This window comes from Megalobrama amblycephala, linkage group LG16 (assembly GCF_018812025.1).
Source record: "Megalobrama amblycephala isolate DHTTF-2021 linkage group LG16, ASM1881202v1, whole genome shotgun sequence".
Lineage (NCBI taxonomy): Eukaryota > Metazoa > Chordata > Actinopteri > Cypriniformes > Xenocyprididae > Megalobrama > Megalobrama amblycephala.
The window spans coordinates 38673588-38699218 of NC_063059.1; the positions used below are offsets into that span (position 1 = coordinate 38673588).

Sequence of the window (25631 nt, forward strand, 5' to 3'; positions counted from 1 at the left end):
CCATGGTTCACTCCTGAACTTCGCCAGCTCAAAACTAGAGGACGGCGCCTGGAATGTCTTTATAAGGTACTGGACTTATGGTGCATAAAGAGCTGCATAGTGAACATGTACATCTTTATAAAGATGCTCTTTCTGCTGCAAAAAATGATTTTTATTCACATTTAATTGAGTCCGGAGACGGTAATACTAAAGCTTTATTCTCCACTGTAAATCGTATTCTGAAACCTCCTGACACACTTCCTGCACACCTGTACTGCTCTGCTCAATGTGATAAATTTATGTTTTTTTTCAATGATAAAATAACCAGTCAGGGATTCACCCTAAGCATAGTATGGAGACTGCATTATTGCGAGTGACTAATGATTTGTTAATGGCTGCTGATGGTGGATCATTATCCATTCTTGTTTTGCTTGATTTGATTCCAGCTTTTGACACCATTTCAAACAAAATTCTCTTGCATCGTTTGTTCGCCATTGGTATCACTGGTATTCCTCACGCCTGTGTAACCCGTGCGGCTCGCTTATGCCCAGCGTGATGTGTGGCCAGCGACACCGGGTATTAAAACTTGGTCTGCGTTGTGTTATGATGTGTGGATGCAGAGACAGACACGGGACAGCAAGCAGCAGATTCACTGGATCTTTTTACTGTTTAACAGAGACAAATAAGCAGCCTCAGATTGAGTGGCCCTTATAACACTCTCTTCCATTGAATCACATTTCAAACGGGAAGAAAACATGAACATAAGAAAATATACAGAATACCTGTTTAACAGAGACAAATAAGCAGCCTCAGATTGAGTGGCCCTTATAACACTCTATAAAACAAATTTCACGAGTTTGTTTTCCTCACAAAATCTTTAAGCTAATAAGGTTAAGCGTATTTGTCTTGCTGTCCGCTGTGGAGGGGCTCGAGGAAGCAGCTTCAACTCGAGCTTGGATATACCCCCCAGGGACTACTAGTGCCTGGAAGAGGAGAATGATAGATGAGATGCCTAATTATGTGGTGGAGTTGGGGAGGTGGAGGAATATCGAAACAACTGATGCCAGAGCAGGGTGAGTAGCTTCTTATATGCTCTGGATGTAATTGAAAGATTAAGGTTCCCTCCTCTTGAGATTATGTTTGAGTTTAACTAATTGAAAGATTAGATGGGTTCACTCCTCCCGAAATTACGTTGTGAAATTCACATGGTGCACCTCCATTACTATGTGCTTGTTTCACATAAAAGACAGAAATATACCTCAAAGAATGCAAAATAACAAAAATAATCCCAAGGATAGATAAAATGGTACTATACACATACGTTTGGGTGGAAATACAGATATAAAAGATATAATTAAAGTAAGGATTAAATAAAATTAACAGGATGACAAAGGAAACCTACCTCTTCCATTGAATCACATTTCAAAAGGGAAGAGGAGGAGACAGGACAGGAAATTAGGTCATACTGTGACCACGCAACACTTAAAGGAGAAGCGCACCTTTAGATCAGGTATCATAAAACGTGTAAGAGAACAATTTTGTGTGAATTATAACAATATTTAGTCATATACTTTGTATAGCTGTTACACTCACCCCCCAGAATTTACACAAAATTCCACAGAGTATAACAAAAACAAGAGCACAGGTCATGAAAATGACTAGGTCTACACTCCAGAAAAAAACAGTGAAGACTATCAACATGAAAAGTTACCCAACTAAGGGATACAAATATGAAAGAAGTTGGTCAAACCACTACACATGTTGTAGGCATACCAAAGTGCCTTTTACACTTTGAAAAACTCAGACCATTTGCTTAAACAGAATACACATGAGAAAATACAGTACATTACACTCAGTAGTATCAGAGTGCAATACATAGATTTAAACATGAATAACAGAAGATATGGACTCCACACCAAGTAAGGTCTCGAGTTGAACCATTGACTCAATCAGCCTACGAACAGGCTTAATTACTCTACCAAGCCTGGTAATTAGGGCTGTGATGGTGGCAAATTTTTACTACCGCGGTGGTAAATCACCAACAACCGCCGGTGTTGCGGTGGTGGGGTCCGAAGGGGGGGCGGGGTTTGTTTTTTTATATATATATACATATATATATATATATATATATATAATATCAGATATATATTTATATATATATATATATATATATATATATATCAGAGCTTGCGTTAGACTTGCATTTCACCGTCATTTTGATGGACAGGATCGTAAAAAAAACATCATAATCAATAATTACCCGTCATTTGAATTTTTATATTTTAACAACATTTAATAGCTTCTGATTTCGTCCACATTTTCATTTTTGTTCACAAACTTACAGGATAAGCAAATAGGAATAGCTATGCATTTATTTATATTATGAAAAGAAAGTTAAAGACTGTGTCACTTCTCAGTTTTCATCTTGAACACTTGTAATGGATTGCATGGAAAAGCATGAGCTACCTTGGTGAAATGATTCGTGATTACCAAGACATCCACAGATTTATTGTGCCTATCCTCAGCGGACCAGAAATCAATACAAACAAGCTCCAATGGGGCAGTAGTCTTGATGCTCTCCAAGGGTGCTCTTGCAGCTGGCTCTGGAGTTTTACTCAGGACATAATGGGTACAAGCCTTGACGTAATCACGCACGTCACACACCAGGCTAACAGGCTAATAAAACCTCTTGCGGGCTAAAGACAGTGTACGTGGCTGGCCCTGGTGACCGGCCAAATCATGAACACCAGAGAGAGCTTGCTGTTTCAGGGATTCAAGCAGGATGAACTGAATTCTCTTATGCTTTGTAAGTGGATCTTTGATGGCTCTGTACAGAATGTCATTGAGCAAAAAGAGTTTGTCCAACTGCTTTAAAATCCTCATTACACGCAAATCCTCATTTACATGCTCACGTCTGGAAGGTCTGCGCTTCCTGGTGACATAGAAGGACACCCGTGAAGTAACTGCGTCTTTGTGCTGCTGACACTGCAATTCAGACAATGAAAAAGCATGGGAGACATCTTGACAGGCAGGAATTAAAGAGCTCATGTGATCAGCTAGGAGCGTTGCTCTGGATACTGCTCCTAAATCCCAATCACCACAAGACGACAAGATAGACGACACATCCTCAGCAGTCATAGAAACATCCATTACAGAGTTATCGCGTTCAGCGCCAAGTGTTTGTGGCTGGCACGTGAGATGGAATGCCCTCTGTACAGAATCATCTTCCACACTGTGTACATGCTTCAGCAGTTCGGAGTAAGGCTCGGACAGAAGTCTCTGACTCACCGGCTTGACGAACGGGTCACGACTGAGTGCATCCGCCAAAACATTTAACCTTCCAGGGATGTACTTGATCTTAAAGTTGTACGGGGCAAGTTTTGCAACCCAGCGCTGCTCACACGCATCCAGTTTAGGTTTTGTCATGATGTACGTGAGCGGATTATTATCGGTCCATACAGTGAACTCATGGCCTTTAAGCCAATGGCTGAACTTGTCATGTACGGACCATTTCAAGGCCAAGAACTCCAGCCTGTGTAAGCCAGGGTAATTGGCTTGGCTGTGGTTCAAAGACTTGCTGGCGAATGCTATAGGACGTGCTTTATCCTCTCCAACAGTAACTTGAGAGAGCACTGCGCCAAGGCCGTTCAATGCTGCATCAGTGCAGAAAATAAAGGGACGCTCAAAGTCAGCGTGGGCCAACACCACGCTCAAGACAAGGGCTCTCTTTAACTCCACGAAGGCGACATCACAGTCAGGAGTCCAGTCTTGATGAGTCAACTCCCAGAAAGTGCCATTACAATTACGACGACTCGTGCCTTTCACCAAACATTTTTGACCAGCAGTCAACTTGAACAATGGCTTTGCGATTTGTGAGCAGCCATGGATGAAGTTTTGGTAGTAAAGAACCATGCCCAGAAACGATCTAATTCTCTTAGGCGAAGGTATGCTGCCATCCTCTTTCATTAGGTCTTTCTTCTGAAAGGCAACAATGACTGCAACCTTATCTTCATCCACTGAAACTCCTGAACCGCTGATCACATGGCCCAAAAACTTGATGGAACACCTGAGAAAGTGACACTTTTTTGGAGCCAACTTCAAATTACTGGCTCTGAACCGTGCAAACACCACTTCTAAGCGTTCCAATGCCTCTTGTTCAGAACGGGCGAAAACCAGCAAATCATCGAGGTAGCAAAGGAGGCTGGAAAAGTTAAGATCTCCAAATACGCTGAGCATCATTTGCATAAAGGATGCTGGACTGTTACACAGGCCCTGGGGGAGATGGTTATATTCATATAAGCCCATGGGCATTGTGAATGCTGTGTAATGCCGATCAGATACATGGAGTGGGACGTACTCGTGCAATAACCTAACAAGATCGACAGATGGAATGGACTTGGGGAAAGCTGTATCAGGAACATCATGAGATCTGCACAGACTTTGCGTGACAGTAACATCCTCCACTGCCAAACAAGGAGAGACATCAGCTAGCTTAGCATTACGACGAAGAGTTATTGGACACTGTGTGGGGTTCAAAATCTTCATCGGCACCCATTGATCACCCCACATAGGGCTCACTAAGCATCCCACAAGAACATGACGGGGCGCTGATCATGGTAGTGGGTTCATCGATGACCGTGCTTCCCGTAGAAACATTATTGTTAGCAGGAAGTTTCCCCCAGACCAGGTGTTCACATCTGGGAAGTAAGGTAACTGCTTGACACAGCTTCACCATGCCGAGCTTAACAGGCTGGCGAGGACCAGACCAACGAGAAATTCAGCTTAAAAGCTCAAGGAACTCCTTAGACTCAGGATTGCGGTTTTCACATGAAATTACTTCCCAGTACTTCTTTTCGGCTTTCATCTTCTTAAGCATGCATTTGATAATGTTACTGCCGATAATGAACTCATATTTCTGTCCAGGCACTACTAAAGTAGGTACAAATAGGTACATATGTGCACTTAGGCTGAATAGTAAGACCACCACAGCCCACTAGGACCACGTTACCAGGAACCACTGAAGGTTGCGAAAGAACTCCTTTGGCACGCAACTTGGATTCACTCTCCGTACTCAGGGCGCAAGCCATACTGCCAGAATCTAGCAAACCATTCAGTACAGACTGGCCACTGACAGTCACAGGAGCATAAAACAGTTCACTAGCTCCATTGATTTTCTGAGATCCCACATACAGCACCGCTGTAGCAGGTGGCTGCAACTTGCAACTATTTACAAAAATCTCATGTGGGTCTGACATATCTTTTAGGGGAAGTACGTCACCGCCCATGCTACCCCCTTCCATACAAGGGCTATTTAGTTTAACTGAGTGGGAGAAGGATGTGGCTCAAAGCTTGTCGTCTTTGGACAATCACTCTTAAAGTGTCCAGGCTTGAAGCAGTTACGGCAAAGCCTCTGCCACATGCAATAAGTATGTGTAGTGTCCTCTTTAGATTGACATACTTTACATGCTGGGCTCAAATAAATACTTTGAATGTTGTGATCCTATCAGACTTATGATAGCAACCTGAATCGTAACAAAGCACTGTTCGCCAGAGGAGAACTGGCCCCCCAACTAAGCCTGGTTTCTCCCATGGTTTTTTTCTCCATTTTAACACCTATTTGCCACCTGATGTCACCTGTTGGAGTTTGGGTTCCTTGCCGCTGTCACCTTTGGCTTGCTTAGTTGGGGACACTTGACATTTGACTTCACATTTGATATTCAACAGTATTCTTGACATTTATTCAACAGTGCTTTTGATCTGCCTGCATTGACACTATTCTTTAAGAGAAAAAATTATATACCAGTTATCAATGTAAAGCTGCTTTGACACAATCTGCATTGTAAAAAGCGCTATATAAATAAAGGTGACTTGATTTGACTCAAACTAGGCTTGGGCCCTTGTCAGGATTGGACAAGGACAGTGAGGCAGTGCAGAGTGACAGAACTTTATCCATCATGCCAACTAACTGTTGCATCGATCGCCTTATTCAGCCGTATCCAGTAGTCCATTGGACTCTCGTCCACTTTAGGGAGAGTGTTGTAGAAGTCAGCCATATGCATGTTCGAGTAAGTTAACTCGCTGAAATTATGCTTCAGTATATCGAACACTGTGGCGGGGAGCACTGCAGTAGTCTGGCCTGGGAAGCTACGTAAGGACACTTTGACCACATCCCTTGCTTTTCCGGCCAATCTGCTCAAAATGAGATCAGAAGCAGTTTCATCAGTGCATTTGTTACTGTTCAAATAACTGTACATCATGCCCTCCCATTCGTGCACAGTAAATGAATCACTTCAATCACCTCTAAAGTATGGTGGTGTCACATCATGTTGGACAATCACTTTCAATTTGACGTATCAACACAGACATCTGAATGCTGCACATTTGACTTGGACTGCATTTGGCTGGGTTGTTCACGGCAGCCTCAGCTCACACATCAGTAACACTCTTTCGCTCAGGAGAAAGACGGAAAAGTGGAGCAAAAGAGAAAAGACAGAAACTGAGAAATCACAGTAACTCCGTACACTTAAACTTATACAGGGCAGAGCATTAAACATGATAGTATAAGCTTAAAAACACAAAAATATGGTTTGTCAGTGCATACCTGCATAGAGAATGTATTTTTATATAGACAGGCCTTCACGGCAGCCTCAGCTCACACATCAGTAACACTGCCAACAAAAATAACAATCCCAAATATACCAATCCACAACAATGAAACATGTATGTTAAATATATATGATCTTACATCTGGGAATAACTAACAAAATAAATAAACACAACTTAAACATTGTGTATTTCTGCGTGTGCATTATTTTCAACCAATGCTAACAACCGATCTGTAGCATGGAACACAGCATACCTCTTTCTTTCAGAAGAGAGATGGAAAAGACAGCTAAAAGAGCAATACAGGTATGTCTGCCTGGGCTGAACCACTTTGTTCCCCACTTTGAGGGGGGGAACCATTACCTCCTTACAGACCCTTTTTAATGTATTTTTATAAACACCATTTTAAACAATTGTAGAATAGTATTGAATGCATATTAACAGGAAAATCTTGTGAAATAAAACAATTTTAACCTCGTTACACTCACCCCCACTGATTTCACTAGAATTTGCGTAACATCATGAACAGCACACAAAAGAGTAATTCACCATCAAAAAGAAACAAAACATCAACATCAGCAAAAGTAACATCACACTCACTGGTAGCAGATGTGACCAACTCCCCTTCAACTTCTACACCATCACTTGCCTGAGCAGCATCCTCACACATCACATTCTGCTCATCCAATTCATCTCTGTTTGCTACCGAGTTGCTAGAGAGGTCAGCAACCCACTGAGTAGTTCTTTCTTCTGCAAGCTGCTCAAAACTAGAATCCTCAGGTTCATCACCACTCAAACTGGATAACTGTTCCTTGAGAGCATCTGCATCAAGCAATGGCAGAAAGTCACCCGGCATAATCAGGTTCCTATGAACGGTTTTAACAACACCAGAAGGGCTTCTGAGTTTGTACGTGTTCAGCAAGGGATTTTTGTCGATCACTACATAAACTGTACTCTCCCAATGATCTGCCAGTTTCTTTTTACCTCTTTCGCCTTTGTTGGCCAATAAAACTCTTTGACCAATGTCAACTGGTTGTCCCTTACTCCTTTTGTTATACATTTCTGCTTGTCTATGTTGTTGTTTTTCTGAATGTAACTGTGCAAGTTTCATGGCTTCGCAGAGGTCTCGCTTGAGTGACTGCACATACTTGTCAATGTCAACTGTTTCTCCATTCAAAAGTACAGGTTCAAACATAAGGTCAACAGGTAGTCTCAGAGTACGGCCGTACATGAAAGAAAAAAGGCGAAAACCCTGTTGTTTCATGAACTGTACAATTATATGCAAAAGTCAAGGTGTTTAACATTTGCAGCCATCTGACTTTAGATCTGGGGGGCAGTGCACGGATCATGTTACCAAGAGTGTGGTTCATTCTTTCCACCTGACCATTGCCCATTGGGTGGTACAGTGTGGTGTGCATCTTGTCAATACCAGCCAACTGACACAGCTACGCAATCAACAAACTCTCAAAATTGGCACCCTGGTCAGAGTGAATGCTAACAGGAAAACCATATACGCAAAAGAAATTATTCCAAGGAACCCGTGCCACTGTCCTCGCAGATTGATTAGGACAAGGATATGCACACGCCAACTTCGTGAAATGGTCAGTGACTACTAAAACATCAACAGACTTATTGTTGTGGTCTTCAGCTGACCAAAAGTCTATACAGACTAATTCGAGTGGTGACAAAGTGGTAATGGAAACTAATGGGGCCCTAGCCTATGGCTCAGGAGCTTTACTCACAATGCATCTCTTACAGTTGTGGCAAAATCCATGACATCTTTCTCCATTGTATCCCGATAAAACCTCTGTCTGGCCAATCCCAATGAGCGCTGCTGACCCTGATGGCCCGCATCATCGTGAATGCCTTTCAACACTGCCATTCGGAGCGATTCAGGTACAATATATTGGTAAGCTTTCTGTTTTGTCACTGGGTGCTTGGACACACGATACACTATCCCCAGGCGTGTGGTCAGTTTACCCCACTGTCTCAATATCTTTAACGCCCCACGTGATTCATGAACTTTTTCGCGTCTAGAGGGACAACGACCACGGTCAATAAAAAACTTCAGGCATAGTAACAACAGAACAACAAACAAACAAAAACAATAAACAAAAGGTCATACAAAAATGAGAAACCATCTACCAATAACTCATGGTATAATTTTGTTCTACCCAGAAAGATTCTTGACAAATTGACTAGACATACTCTGAATGAGCCTATTTAATGGCTTTACAAGTCTTCCATGTCTAGTATGATAACCCTCATTCTGATCAGGTCAGAACTTTTTCGCGTCTAGAGGGACGACGACCATGGTCAATAAAAAACTTTATTGACCGACAACAGCATCATTGACTTGTTTGGTAAGAAGTTAATCATGATTGAAAATGGGCACTGGGTTCTGCCCCACTGCAACAAGAGATTCTAAGTACTGCACATGCGAAATAGCTCTTATAGTACCTGCATCTACCCAATGCTTGTGTGTTTGAATGACAGCGGAAATCTCATCACTGCACACATGTACACTTCCTGCAGTATGCACAGCTTTACAGGTAGCATCTCCAGACTCAATCTGAGCATTCACACCCCTCATCTCAAGAAGCTCTGCCGAGAGCCGAAACATGTTCTGAACATCATCTGTTTTGAAATTGGCTGCCTGCTTAAGAAGGGTAGAATAAGGAGCCCTAGTCAATCTGTGCAAAATTTTAGACTGCACAAAAGGCTCTCTGCTGAGGGCGTCAGCCACTACGTTTTTAGTGCCTGGAATATACTGGATGTCAAAGTCAAATGGTGCCAACTGCGCCACCCAGCGCTGCTCCAGACATCCAACCTGGGCTTGGTCAGTATGTACTTCAAGGACAGGTTTGTTTACCCCACAACCCACTAAAACAATATCCGCAGGGGCCAGCATGTTTTCTGTCATCACGCCTGCTTGTTTTAACATGGGTATTATGTCAGCACTGATGGTAGTTGCCATCGACCCAGTATCCATCATTCCTTTCAACTCAACTTTGATTTGAACTTTGCATCGCTGGCTGGACTTACAGGAGCGTAACAGGTTATCTATTTGAATTGTCAGTTCAATTAATTGATCCAGGCTCTTGCCCTCATCACGACAGGCGAGTTCTGCTTGTAGTTCATGTGATAGACCTCTACGGAAACATACTTTCAGCGTGTCACTTACCCAGTCAGTTTGCGCTGCCAGTGTTCGGAACGCCAGAGCATATTCTGCCGCCGTCTTACGCCCTTGAGTCAACTCCATCAAGTGATCACCATCTCCCTTGCCATCGCTGGGATGATCAAACACCTCCTTAAATCTCTGCATAAAGTACTCGTAAGAGGGAAAAGCAGCACCATCATCCCTCCATACAGCAGTAATCCATTCAAGCACTCTCCCAGTGAGTAAAGAACAAACGAAGGCGATCTTAACAGAGTCTACGGGGTACATGGCAGGTTGTTGACTGAGATACAGAGAGCATTGTAGGATAAAGCCTTTGCACTTGGCAGGGTCACCATCATACTTTTCGGGGAGAGAGAGACGCGGGTTTCCCTGTGACGACATCTTGGCCGTGTGGGTAATGGCGGCCGCCGCAGGTGGCGGAGGTGCAGGCAGAGCGGCCGTATGGAGACCCTGCAGAGCTTTCACCAGTTCCTTGGTAAGTGATGTGAGGTGGTTGAGTTGGTGTTGATGGGCAGCAAGCTGGCTGGCTTGGGCTGACAGGGTTGCACACAGGTGTGAGAAAGCAGATGGATCTTGGGCCGGCGAAGTCTTCTGTAATGGTTCATCACAAGGACTGGGATCCATTTGCATGCTGTATTGTAACAGAGCGTAGTCAGACAGGCAGCGTCAATCAGGGGCAAACAGGTACAGCAAGGGACAGGCAGTAACGTGGTCAGTATACAGGCAGAGGTCAGGACAGGCAGATATCACTCACAGAACAGTAGACAAGGCAAGGGTCAAAGGCAGGCAGCAGAGAATCGTAAATGGGATACAGCAGGTTCAGCAACAGATAACAGGGAAACAATGCTCAGAAATGTATACCATGGCAATACAAGACTTCACGAAGCATGAATGCGACTGAGAGTCCTTTATAGTCTGGGTTATGGGAAACAGCTGGCGGGATAATCAGTCCAAGGCACGGGCTTGTGGGTAATGTTGTGTGAAAGAGTGTGTGTGTTAGTATTCGGGTGAGGGCTCCCTCCGATGGTCAAAGGAGGGTATCACGGAGTTCACCTCTGGGACAAACGTACGCACAATCTTCCTCTGACTGGGATTTATAAAGGAATTTTTGCACAGGTTCTGGCGTACTTTCTTCTCTCTTTCATTTTTTTTTATAAAGCACATGTTAAAACAACCAAGGGCTGACGAAAGTGCTGTACATAATGGTAGAAAATACACAAAAACATTACAGTAAAATTAAAAAAATAAATAAATAAAAAGCATACTTTTTTAAAATAAATACGATTTAAGCATCGATTTAAAAACAGACAAAGAAGGTCCTGTTCGGATGGAGACAGGGAGATTGTTGGTCCGGCAGTAGCAAAAGCTCGGTCATCACGATGTTTCAGTCTGGACCAAGGGACGGATAACATTTTTAAATGCCCCGACCTAAGTGGTCTCACTGATATGTGTGAGTGCAACAACTCAGTGAGATAGACTGACATTGGATTATTGTGCTGAGAATCAAACTTTTTTGCGCATGTACACATTTATGATGAAATCTACAGAAAGATTTACAAAGGAGGCCCTGATCTGAACTGAGAGAGAGAAGAGTGTGTCATTGTTCTCTACAGGTTGAGAGATTGTGGCGTCACAGATGAAGGTTGTGCTGCTCTGACTTCAGCTCTGAGATCAAACCCCTCACACCTGAGATTACTGGATCTGTCTGGGAATAAAATAGGAAATTCAGTCAATCCTCTCTCTGATGTACTACAGGATCCTCACTGTAAACTGGAGATACTGCGGTAAGATCACATTTTACTCTCACACATGAATCACAATGTAAAGTATATTTTAAGTGTTCAGCCTCTTTCTGCTGCTGTGAGTTCAGCTAATTGAGCTGTAAATGATTGAACACATGAGCTGCTCCTCAGCTGACACTTTCTGAAGTATTGTTTTTAATTTTGTAAAATCACACACACACACACACACACACACAGACACACACATATACTTGTATATTTGGTTTACGGGGACTCTCCATAGATGTAATGGTTTTTATACAGTTTGTACAGTATATTCTGTCCCTCTACACTAACAATACCCCTAAACCTACCCATCACAGAAAACTGTTTACATTTTTGGAATTTCAAAACAACATAGTTTAGTATGTTTTTTAAGCCATTAGGTTTATGAGGATTCAGGAATTTACATTGTAATACCCATATCATTATACACATTTGTGTCCTCATAAACCATATATACAAAAACACAGATATCATGTTTTGTGCTCGATTACATTTTAGATCTCAATGATTTATCACTAGAGGTGTAACGGTACACATATTCGTACTGAAGCGTTTCTGTACAGGCTTTCGGTTTGGTGTACTGAATGCATTACATTGAAACATTATAGCCTAACCACCATTAACCACAAATAATCACAATAAGCTCTGCATTTTGTTACTTTAAATAAGAAACAAAGTGTCATCCTTCAAATTCTGTCCACGAAATTCAAATAGAAAGTGCCGTTTTGACGTGCTTTAATGTGGCGTGACAGATCACTGTATAGGAGCCTCAGTTCAAACGGCAGAGTGGAGCGCGAGTGAACGCGATTATTTCTTCCTCTTTAATACTAGTTACAGAATAAACTTAAATGAACATGTGAAGATATGTTGAAAGATACAGTACAACTCACTGAAATGTGTAATATCTTGTAATCGCTCAATCAGTGTTTCAGTGGTGGAAAGACGTAAATAAAACAGCTTGTAAACAATGTGTCATGTGGCATTTACATCAGAAAAACCATTCACTGTCCACAGCCTGTTAGTTCGCCAGAGAAATGAACTCTTTCGCTAAATATATGCACTGTATTAGCCTATATATTCATTATATTGAATATATGTTAGTAATGTCTTGATTATTTAATGTAGGCCTATGTTTAAATAAATCTGTCATGAAAATGCCAGCCACTCTGTATAAATTATTATATCTCAGCATTAAATTGGAGTAAAATGTAATTTTATAATTAGATTAAAAAGTTAATGCAAAATCTGCAAAAAGTGCAGCAAAAAAGTGCAGCTTACATGTTTGCATAAAATTTGTTATTTGAGTGTTGACTATTATATTTAAAAAATAAAAAGCGATTGAATTTAGGCTTATAGTGTGGGCTCTGTTGTTAACCTTTAATATTATAGTAGCATAATGTTCAAGTAAGGGCTTCCTACATAGTTTATAGCATCAGCAAAGATAATTTTTTTATCCTTAATAAAACTTTTAGTTAAAATTTAATTCAATATATTTAAAGACAAAAACACAATTTGTTCAGTAAACCACTGTGTAATCATGAAAAAAAAAGCAATTTTATGTTTAGTTTTCTCCCCACCTGCTGTACTGAACCGTGAGTTTTGTGTACCGTTACACCCCTATTTATCACACATTTTGATTTATGCTTTAAGTTTGTATTTTCTCTTTAATAATGGATTCACTGCTAAACTGATCTGATCTGAACTGAGAGAGTGAAGAGTGTGTCATTGTTCTCTACAGGTTGAGAGATTGTGGAGTCACAGATGAAGGTTGTGCTACTCTGACTTCAGCTCTGAGATCAAACCCCTCACACCTGAGAGTACTGGATTTGTCTGTGAATAAAATAGGAAAATCAGTGAAGCTGCTGTTTGATGTACTACAGGATCCTCACTGGAAACTGGAGATACTGTGGTAAGATCATATTTGACTCTCACACATGAATCACAATGTAAAGTATATTTGAAGTGTTCAGCCTCTTTCTGCTGCTGTGAGTTCATTAATGCTTTAGGGAAACAGACCAAAATATTAAGAATAGTCGTATGATCGTTTTTTCGAACTTCTTAGGCTTACAATGATTTTGGGAAACGCAGCAAAAAATGCACAAAACATGCCCTGAAAGAGGTGTACACCACTTCCTACGCAAAAGATGGGATTTATAAAAACAAACTTAATGTTAACTTAACCTACTCACAAACTCTGACCCAGAAAATTAAAGGGTAACACTTTAAAATTCTGATCCTTCAATAATTAATAACTATACAGGAACAAAATGAATAATGCATTATTAACACTCTAGTAACTACTATTAACTATAAAGAAACTCTGATTAATGAATTAGTAAGTAATAGTGCTCAGTTGAAGGTGGTAGTTCACTATTAGCTAATCAATAACTACTGTTTTTTCATCCCTCCCAGATAACTACTAAGAACTACTATATACAGGTTCATAATTAACATGAATGATGCATAATGTATAATTAATTCTAAAGTAAAGGTCATGGTAACCCATTAGTAATGACTGAAGTATTACCAAATCCTTCAGAAGGAATTACTAATTATTTGGATCAGTATTCTAAAGTGAGAAACATGATATCTCTCTAGTAAGTACTGAAGTCATTGTAAACTTAGAGGTTTTTGTAAAGTATTGGATAGTAATAAGTCAAGAGTTACTATATAACTCTAAAGTAACTACTTCTTATTTGGATCAGTATTCTTAAGTGAAGATCATGGTAACCCACTGTAGCAATGTTCAGTTAAGGAAAGAAGAGGACAGGGTCAGCTTGACTGCTGACTGATTATTTATTTCAATAATTCACTCCTTTAACACAGTTTGTTGTGCATAAGCACCAAAGTAACACAATATAAGTAAATCACTTTTCACTCCAACATCAGGATCTTCAGTCCAGGGCAAGGTTGTCAGTCAGCAGTCCTTCTCTCTCTCTCACACACTCCTGTTTCTCCTGGTGTTATATACTATCTCCACGCCAATTACTGAAACAAGAGACAGGTGTTCGTTATTTGCGTTTAACCCACTCTCTCTCCCGCTGCAGACTTTGCTGAACCACGCCCCCTCGCCACACCCACTAGTAATTACTCAAGAGTTACTACATCCTTCTTTTTTACGTCAAGGTCCACCTCCTCTCCGAATCAATATGGCACCCCCCCCCCTTTTTTTTAATTCACAAAAACATTTGTATTTCAGTGTTATTACTTTTCGACCCCATGTTATTATTTCTTTAAAGAAGAAACTCAAGATAAATTTAAACCTTCAGTTATTTTTGCAAACATAATTTGCAGAAATTCTTTACAACTTAAAAGTACTTACTCTGCTCAATAATATAGTAACTTAAATAAGCACAAGTCAACCTGCCAGACCAAACAAGACCACAGGGAGATAACAAAAAACTGAATTTAAAAATTATGCAGATCCATTAAAAATTATTGACAAATAACACACATAACACCACTGATCCTCTCATATTTTTCCAAAACACGCTTATTCGGCGAGCATGCATTATAAAACACTCACAGTACATTCATTTTGATAACTACACGAATATATTGAACTGTGTTCATGCAGAAATATATAGATTTTATAGCGATCAGTGAGTGAGTCAAGAGCGTACATGCACGGACTCGTGCATGCCTAATGTACGACTGCTGTATGTCACTGTAATTGTCTTTACCTTCATTACTATCGACATCCATCAAAACCTTTTTAGCGACACTGGTTTTCTTTTTCCAACTGAGAGAGTTTACGTTTTGAGCCATCATTCAGTCTATATTTCACAGCAGCACGTTGAGAAATGGCCTAGACTGAAACAATCCTAGACAATCACAAAATACGTACGAGAGAGGTGGTTCTTTGTTTTAAATGTATTTTTTAATTAATTGAATTTAATTTATTAAATGTAACATATTAATAATTAAATTAATGAATTATATTAATATACAGTGGGTACGGAAAGTATTCAGACCCCCTTAAATTTTTCACTCTTTGTTATTGTTACAACACAGAAGGGTCGGAGACAGGATTTCACAAGTACAGATGTTTATTGAAACCAGTATAGTCAAACAGCAGTGCAGGTGAGTATAATGTGATGAATTGGAGATAACTGAAGTGCAGAAGAGTGATACTGTCCTTTTGTGGTTGTAGATGAGATGATCCTTGATGGTGTTGGAGGAATTGGAGATGGAGAACACTCACACACAGACTGGGAATCACACGAGGAGAACTGGAGACGCTGGAGACAGGTAAGTAGATCGCTAGGAGTCCTTAAGGTAAGCATACAGGTAAGTGTAGATGCAAACGAGACCGGATATTGGAGTGGTGTGTGTGAGTGCTCTTTATACTGTGAGTGATGAGGTGCTGATGAGGTGCAGGTGTCAGTGATCAGTACTCTGGGGATTGGGTGCGCTGTGATTGGTGGAGGGTGGAGCCTGGCATGTCTGTGACAGTACCCCCCCTCCACGGCCCACTCCTGAGGGCCGAGGACCCTGACGTCGTGGTGGTCGTCCTCTTCCACGTGGGGCAGGTCTGTCTGGATGGTTGGAGTGGAAGGTGTGAAGCAGGTTAGTATGGAGTATGTCATTTCTGGGGACCCAAGAGTGCTCCTTGGGGCCGTAGACTTCCCAGTCCACAAGATATTCTAGTAAACCACCACGGCGCCGGGAGTCCAAGATCTCGTGAACCTTGTAAGCTGCACCGTCTTCCAGAATAAGTGAAAGGGGGGGATTTGGTGGTTGCCACGTCAGGCTCTTTGGAGACAGAAACAGAAGGGTGGTGAGGTTTCAAGAGTGAGACATGGAATGTAGGGTGAACGCGGTATTGTGAAGGGAGTTGGAGCTGATATGTGACAGGGTTGATCTGCTTGGTGATGGTGAATGGGCCATAAAACCTGGGACTCAGCTTCTTGCAGGGCAGACGCAGTCTGATGTCCCGTGTAGACAGCCAGACCTTCTGTCCAGGTTGATAGGAGGAAGCGTTGGAGTGACGAAGGTCGGCTGTCATCCTGCGTCTGCGCAGGGCCCACTGCAGTTGATGGTGTGCTGAGTCCCAGACCCTCTCGCTCTCTCGGAACCAGTAATCCACAGCTGGAAAGTCCGATAGTTCCCCAGTCAAGGGGAACAGTGGGGGTTGGTAGCCGAGCACGCACTGGAATGGAGTGAGTCCTGTAGATGGCTGACGCAGGGAGTTTTGTGCGTACTCGGCCCAACCCAGATATTGGTTCCAAGAGTCCTGGTGGTCGTGACAGAAGGTACGGAGGAAGCGGCCGATCTCCTGGATCTTCCTCTCCGTCTGCCCGTTCGACTGAGGATGGTAGCCGGATGATAGACTGACGGTCACACAGAGGAGAGAATGGAAGGCTTTCCATACCTGTGAAATGAACTGGGGTCCTCTGTCTGAGATGATATCCTCAGGAATTCCGTAGGATCTGAATACGTGATTAAACATTAGTTCAGCAGTCTCCATGGCAGTGGGTAGGCCTTTCAGTGGGATCAGACGACATGACTTGGAGAATCGATCGATGATTACGAGGATGCAGGTACAGTCATTGGATGCTGGCAGGTTGGTGATAAAGTCCACTCCTAGGTGTGACCAGGGTCGGTTAGGAACGGGCAGAGGATGGAGCTTGCCAGATGGAAGATGGCGCGGGCTCTTTGAAATGGCACACTCCCTACAGCCCTGCACGTACCTTCTGACATCTGCTTCCATGTTCGGCCACCAGAAGTGCTCCTTTAGCAGCGAGAGCTTCTCATTGACCCCCGGGTGGCCAGTGCCAAGTGACGTGTGGGCAGTGTGAACAAGTGGAGTGCGCCGTGCCCTGGTGATGTAGAGCAAGCCCGGTGGGCATTGGAGGAGGGTAATGTCTCTTCAGACCAGGAAATCGGACTTACGATGATGGATCTTGGGAGAATGTTCTCAGGTTCCTCGGATCTCTCCTCTGGAGCATGGAGACGAGATGGAGCATCCGCCTTAATGTTTTTGGAGCCTGGACGATAGGAGATGGAGAAGTCAAAATGGGAGAAGAATAAGGCCCAGCGTTCTTGTCGGGGATTCAGTCTTTTAGCAGCTCGTAGGTACTCCAAGTTCTTATGTTCAGTAAGGACTAGGAAGGGATGTTTATCTCCCTCCAACCAATGCATCCATTCTTCCAAAGCCAACTTCACAGCCAAGAGTTCACGGTTGCCAATGTCGTAGTTGGTCTCCGCCGGGTTGAGCTTGCTGGACAAGAAGGCGCATGGATGGAGTCCAGGACAGAGACTTGGGCTGATTACGGAGCAGGTTGGTGAGTGGATGAGCGATGGAGCTGTAGTTCTTGATGAATCGACGATAGAAATTTGCAAAGCCAAGGAAGCGTTAGAGTTCTTTAATGGGGGATGGAGTAGGCCAGGTCTTGATGGCTTCCACCTTCCCCTCATACATCCGGATGCCACTGTGATCTATGATGTATCCGAGGAAGTGTACAGAGGGTTGGTGGAAGAAACAATTTTCAGCCTTTAGGAATAGATGGAACTGTCACAGGTGTTTGAGGACCTCCGCAACGTGGTGGCGATGTTCGGCCAGGCTCCGGGAGTAAATTAAGATGTCGTCGATGTAAACCAGTACGAACTTATGGAGGAACTCCCGGAGCACCTCATGAATGAAGTCCTGGAATACGGAGGGGGCGAAGTCTTGAGCTTGAGTTGTCAACAGATGACGCTGGAGATGGAATAGAGACATCAGCAGCAGTAAGGTTTACAATAGTGGTGAGTGGTTTCATCTTATTTTTGGAGGGAATGTGGCTTTCCTAATCAAGTCCAGTCAGTATAATCAAACACAGCTGGACTCAAATTAAGGTGTAGAACCATCACAAGGATGATCAGACGAAATGGACAGCACCTAAGTTAAATATATGAGTGTCACAGCAAAGGGTCTGAATACTTAGGACCATGTGATATTTCAGTTTTTCTTTTTTAATAAATCTGCAAAAATGTCAACAATTCTGTGTTTTTCTGTCAATATGGGGTGCTGTGTGTACATTAATGAGGAAAAAAATGAACTTAAATGATTTTAGCAAATGGCTGCAATATAACAAAGAGTGAAAAATTTAAGGGGGTCTGAATACTTTCTGTACCCACTGTATTTTAATTCATTTTATTTTATCTCGTGGCCCACAGGTTGGGAACCACTGTTCTAAAGGAACTACTGATTATTTGGATCAGTATTCTAAAGTGAAGATTGTGGTAACCCATTAGTAATTACTTAAGTGTTACCAAATACATCATAAGGAATTACTGTACAAAAACATACAAAAAACTCAAAAGTTTACAATGACTTCAGTAGTTACTAGAGAGTTTTCATGCTTTTCACATTAGAATACTGATCCAAATAATTAGTAATTCCTTATGAAGGATTTGGTAATACTTCAGTCATTACTAATGGGTTACCATGACCTTTACTTTAGAATTAAGTATACATTATGCATTATTCACATTAATTATGAACTTGTATATAGTAGTTCTTAGTAGTTCTCTGGGAGGAATGAAAAAAAGTAGTTACTGATCAGCTAATAGTGAACTACTACCTTCAACTGAGCACTATTACTTACTAATTCATTCATCAGAGTTTCTTGATAGTGAATAGTAGTTACTAGAGTGTTAATAATGCATTACTCATTTGTTTCTGTGTAGTTATTCATTAATGAAGGATCAGTATTCTAAAGTGTTACCAAGTAATGAAGTAAACAGAATGATTTTAAACTGTTTTCATTTTGATATACACATTTACATTAATATTCCACTTTCATTAATGACGATAAGCACTGAAAGTCATTATGCAGAAATTAAACAGAAATTATATGAATTTAGACAGTAGATGTGCAACTTTTGATCACTTTTCCTGTGACACGCTGTTTTAATGACAGTGAGGAGTGATAGGAGCACAATTATTCCTCTTTAAACTAAACTGCAGATCTCATGTTATGACTAAATATTTTAGTGAGAACAATGATCAGTGATGCACACTTACTTCAATATTATGGCAAGATTTGCACATTTCCTTTTTTAAAATACTTGATCAGTGACACACCGAGTCAGACAATTGTATATTTACACTGCAATAAACAAGTGGGATCTGTTTCCACTAAAAATAGCCTATAAACATCCTAAAAGATATGTTCACATTATCAGCAAAACTACTTACATTTGATTTGATCTAAAGTGTTTAAAACAATTAAAACACTATTTGGCCAGTGGAAATTTATGAATCAACTCTATTCTAAAACCTTTATCTGAGAAGTATTTTATAGCTACAATTTTGATATTTTGATATATTTATTCTAAAACATAAAGAGGATATTGGATGATTTTATCAATGTAACGTGTGTGGCACAAATGCCATTTATAGTCCGTATCTAATATTTTACAATGTTTTGTACCTTTGATAGTGTTAATCATGGTGTCACGTGGATGAGATTGAATGGAAATGATATGCAGATGAGGTTATGAATAGTAAAACTAGGCATCATAAGCTCTATATATATGGCAATTTCAAGGAGGAGATGTGGTGGAGATGCTCGTACACACAATCTTCCTCTGACTGGGATTTATAAAAGGATTTTTGATCAGGTTCTGGTGTACTTTATTCATTCTTTCATTTTTTATAAAGCACATTTTGAAACAACCAAGGGCTGACCAATGTGCTTTACGTAATTGTAGAAAATGCACAAACATTACAGTAAAATTTAACCAAATAAATATAATTTTCAAATAAATACGATTTAAGCATAGATTTAAAAACAGATAAAGAAGGTGCTGTTCGGCTGGAGACAGGGAGATTGTTGGCCCGGCAAAGGCAAAAGCTTGGTCACCACTATGTTTCAGTCTGGACCAAGGGACGGATAACATTTTTAAATGCCCCGACCTATGTGGTCTCGCTGATTTGTGTGAGTGTAACAACTCAGTGAGATTAGATTATTAAGTGATTTAAAAACCAAAATTAATATTTTAAATTCAACTCTGAATTTTTCAGACAACCACTGGAGAGAAATCAAGACAGGAGAGATGTGCTGAGATTTACCTGTTCTCGTCAAAAGCCTACTGCTGCGTTTTGGTCCAGTTAAACGCTCCATAGATGAGCTGTTAATCCCATAATAAAGTGAATTACAATAGTCTAAACGGGAAATAACAAATGCATGAATTACTTTTTCAAAGTTCTTGGCTGATAAAAAAGGCTGATTGAAAAATCACCCTTTAACTACTCCATTTATCCGTTTGTCGAGATTTAGACCAGAATCAAACCAAAAACCTACATTTTTTGAACATGGAGTAACGCAAAACGCATGGTTTTATATATCTGAACACTTTTGTGAGTACGCAGAATCTAGCTTTTTTTGTGCACGTACACATTTAGGATGAAATCTACAGAAAGTTTTTTGAAATAGGTCCCTGATCTGAACTGAGAGAGTGAAGAGTGTGTCATTGTTCTCTACAGGATGAGTAATTGTGGAGTCACAGATGAAGGTTGTGCTGCTCTGACTTCAGCTCTGAGATCAAACCCCCCACACCTGAGACAACTGAGTCTGTATGGGAATAAAATAGGAAAATCAGTGAATCTGCTGTCTGATGTACTACAGGATCCTCACTGTAAACTGCAGAAACTGTGGTAAGATCATATTTGACTCTCACATGAATCTCAGTGTAAAGTATATTTGAAGTGTTCAGCCTCTTTCTGCTGCTGTGAGTTCAGCTGATTGAGCTGTAAATGATTGAACACATGAGCTGCTCCTCAGTCACATGATACTGCAGGACTGAGAGTCACACTGAAATACACACTTTCACACAATCAACATTTCAGTCTCTTGACTTTAAACAGACTCGAGCTCAACACAACTGAGAAATGAAGAACATGCTGGATTCATTCTTACTGTTTATTATGTTCATCTTTCTGCACTGACACTTTCTGAAGTATTGTTTGTAATTTTGTAAAATCACACACACACACACACACACACACACACATATATATATATTGAGTTTTGAAACAGAGCACAAAACATGATCATATATATATATATATATATATATATATATATATATATATATATATATATATATATATATTTCAGTCACTTGACTTTAAACAAGACTCGAGCTCAACACAACTGAGAAATGAAGAACATGCTGAATTTTTTCTTACTGTTCATCACATTCATCTTTCTGCTTTGACACTTTCTAAAGTATTGTTTTTAATTTTGTAAACACACACACACAAACACACACACACACACACACACACACACACACACACACACATATATATCATGTTTTGTGCTCTGTGACATTTTAGATCTCAATGATTTATCACTAGAGGTGTAACGGTACACATATTCGTACTGAAGCGTTTCTGTACAGGGCTTTCGGTTCGATGTACTGAATGAATTACATTGAAACATTGTAGCCTAACCACATTTAACCACGAATAATCACAATAAGGTCTGTGTTTCATTACTTTCAATAAGAAACAAAGTGTCATCCTTCATATTCTGTCCACGAAATCATGAAAATCAAACAGAAAGTGCCGTTTTGACGTGCTTTAATGTGGCGTGACAGATCACTGTATAGGAGCCTCAGTTCAAACGGCAGCGCGGAGCGTGAGTGAACGCGATCATCTCTTCCTCTTTAATACTAGTTACAGAATAAACTTAAATGAACATGTGAAGGTATGTTGAATAATACAGTACAACTCACTGAAATGTGTAAAATCCTGTAATCGCTCAATCAGTGTCTCATTGGTGGAAAGACGTAAATAAAACAGCTTGTAAACAATATGTCATGTATCATTTACATCAGGAAAGCCATTCACTGTTCACAGCTTGTTAGTTCGCCAGAGAAATTAACTCTTTTGCTTAATATATGTACTGTATTAGTCTATATATTCAATATATTTTACTGAACCTGTTTGTAATGTCTTGATTATTTAATGTAGGGCTATGTTTAAATAAATCTGTCATGAAAATGCCAACCATTCTGTATAAATTATTATATTTCAACACTGAATTGGAGTAAAATCTAATTTTATAATTAGATTTAAAAGTTAATGCAAAACATCTCGGTTACGTATGTAACCCTCAATCCCTGAAGGAGGGAACGGAGACGTACGTCAGTAGTGACCGACGAATTGGGATATCGCCAGAGAGCCCTATCAGCCTCGAGTGAACTAAAACAAGCCAATGGAATTGGCGTGCGATATTTGCATAATGTGCACCGCCTCCGACAGGTGTATATAAATAGGAAGCAGATGCAATCGCACTGTTTTTTGCTGAGGAGACAACTGGTGTCCGCACTACAGCGAGGGTACAGAAACTGTGGTGAAGGGACGTATGTCTCCGTTCCCTCCTTCAGGGAACGAGGGTTACATACTTAACCGAGACGTTCCCTTTCAGTCGGTCATGTCTGTAGAGACCGACGAATTGGGATCCCAAATAAAGCGCCACAGTTATGAAACCCCTTCCAGTGCCCAGCGCAAGCTCTAGCCACCCGTCGCACCAAAAGGGTGAAGGGGGCGAGCTTACACTGAGAGAGTCTACCGCTGTTCCGAAATACCCACTAAGTAAACTAGACTACACTGGGGAAGCGAACCCGTAGGGGACGCTGCGGAGGCCACTACCTACCCTGTGGGGGAGGAGTTTACGTGGAGAATACACATATGGACTGGCCGTGGGCAGTACGCATATGGAGTCCCTGGGATGGCTCCACCTGGGTAGGGGGAGACTCATCTGACAGGTGACAGCAGAGCTGGCTCTGCTAAGGGAAAGACACGGGCTCACCGTAGGGAGTTGACCGTGGACAAATACACATATGGGACCGCTCACGCAGAGGAGTCGCGACATATGAAACCCAGCCAACGTCAATGCCGAAGGCGGACGTTGGCCTGGCATCAGACACTCCGCAATGTCCGAGCCGAAGGGAGAGGCGGAGGAACTCGACAGGGTTCGCCAAGCGGGGAACTCAGCTGGAGTCAAGGATGCACGTATCTGGCCCAAGGGGCTGGAGTGGCATTGCAAGCCGACACTTAGAGTGGGTTCAACGCGTCTACTGGCTGGTGGAAGCGAGTACACGGGAAGATACCAGCTCTACACAAAGGTTACAGAATCTAGCGAATGTGTTAGGTGTCGCCCAGCCCGCAGCTCTACAGATATCTGTCAGCGAGGCGCCGTGAGCCAGCGCCCAGGAAGAGGCCACTCCTCTGGTGGAGTGGGCTCTCAACCTGAGCGGGCAAGGCACGCCCTGGGATTCGTACGCCAGGGCGATGGCATCCACGATCCAGTGGGCCATCCTCTGCTTGGAGACAGCCTTTCCCTTCTGCTAGCCTCCGTAACAGACAAAGAGCTGATCTGAGCGCAGACGGGACAGAGCAAAGCTAGGGCTGGGTCTGCCTCCTCCAAAGGCAGCGCTTGCAGGTTCACTATCTGATCTCTGAAGGGAGTGGTAGGAACCTTGGGCACATATCCGGGCCGGGATCTCAGGATGACGTGAGAGTCACCAGGCCCGAATTCCAGGCATGATTCGTCGACCGAAAATGCGTGCAGGTCCCCTACCCTCTTAAGCAAGGCCAATGCAACCAGGAGGACGGTCTTAAGGGACAGTACTTTTAACTCAGCTGATTGAAAAGGTTCGAAGGGATGACCCCAGAGAGATATAAGTACCAGGGTGAGATCCCAAGAGGATATGGAGGAAGGGCGAGGTGGATTTAGTCTGCTTGGTCCCCTCAGGAACCTGACGATCAGATCGTGCTTCCAAGGACTTGCCATCAACTGCATAGTGATGTGCGGCGATAGGAGCTCTAGTGGAAGTGATGGTGTCTACGACCACTTGCGGGAGATCACTCAGAACCTCCGTATCCCGTCCAGGGACCACACGTGGAGGTTCCACAGGTCGGGACGCGGGTGCTGACTCTGAGTCAGGAGGTCCTTCCTCAGAGGAATGGGCCAGGGAGGGGCTGTCGTATGGAGCATCAGGTCCGAAAACCAGGTCCGAGTGGGCCAATACGGAGGCACTCACAAGACCTGCACCTCGTCCTCCCTGACTTTGCACAGGAGTTGTGCGAGAAGGCTCACTGGGGGAAACACATATTTGTGTAGGCCCCGGGGCCAGCTGAGTGCCAGGGCATCCGTGCCGAGCGTGCCGCCGGTCAGGGAACAGAAGGGCTGGACTGCCTGGGGATGGAGTCTCCATTCTCCCACAAGTGGAGGCTGCCGTGAGAGTTTGTCGACTGCACGGTTGAGCACATCTGAATGGCCTGAATGGCACAAAGCGACCTCAGATGCTTCTGACTCCATAGCAAGAGATGGCGGGCGAGTTGCGACATGCGACAGGAGCGTAGACCACCCTGATGGTTGATGTATGCAATGGCAGCAGTGCTGTCCGAGCGGCCCAGTATGTGCTTGTCTGACAACAGCTCCTTGAGCGGCCCAATGCAAGACGTACTGCTAGCAACTCAAGGCAATTGATATGCCAATGCAGTTGAGGCCCCGTCCACAGACCCGACACTGCATGCCCGTTGTACATGGCCTCCCACCCGGTGGCAGAGGCATCTGTGTGGACCACAGCATGCCTGGACACTTGTTCAAGGGGAACTCCAGCCCGCAGGAACGAAGGGTCTGACAACTTGGTGAGAGTGCGACAGCAATTTGGTGTCACAGGGACACGGAACGTAAAGCGCTGCCACGCCCATCTCGGGACCCGGCCGCGGAGCCAGTGTTGGGTAGGGGAAGTGTCGGTGAGGAGCGACTGAGTCCAGTTCCATACCGAGATAAGAGATTCTCTGCCCGGGGGCGCGTTTGCTCTTGTCCTAGTTGACCTGAAGACCCAACCGGCTGAGGTGAGCTAACACCATGTCCCTGTGTTCGCACAACTGCTCTCACGAGCTGGCCAGGTTGAGCCAGTCATCGAGGTAGTTGATGCGAACGCCCTGTTCCTTGAGCGGAACAATGGCCGCCTCCACAACCTTCGTAAAGACGCAGGGCAACAGGGCCAGCCTGAAGGGTAGGACTTTGTACTGATATGCTCGACCCTCGAACACAAACTGTAGAAAGGTTCTG

General features: G+C 42.6%; 1 protein-coding gene across 1 annotated transcript in view; it reads left to right on the forward strand.

Annotated features, from left to right (window-relative positions):
- The window catches only part of LOC125248560 (NACHT, LRR and PYD domains-containing protein 12-like), a 1264817-nt gene that overhangs the window by 1232886 nt on the left and 6300 nt on the right, over nt 1-25631 (forward strand). Inside the window, exons 19-21 of the mRNA XM_048160510.1 lie at nt 11377-11547; nt 13289-13459; nt 21023-21193. Coding sequence (XP_048016467.1) covers nt 11377-11547; nt 13289-13459; nt 21023-21193 — 513 coding nt within the window. The remainder of the gene's footprint in view (nt 1-11376; nt 11548-13288; nt 13460-21022; nt 21194-25631) is intronic.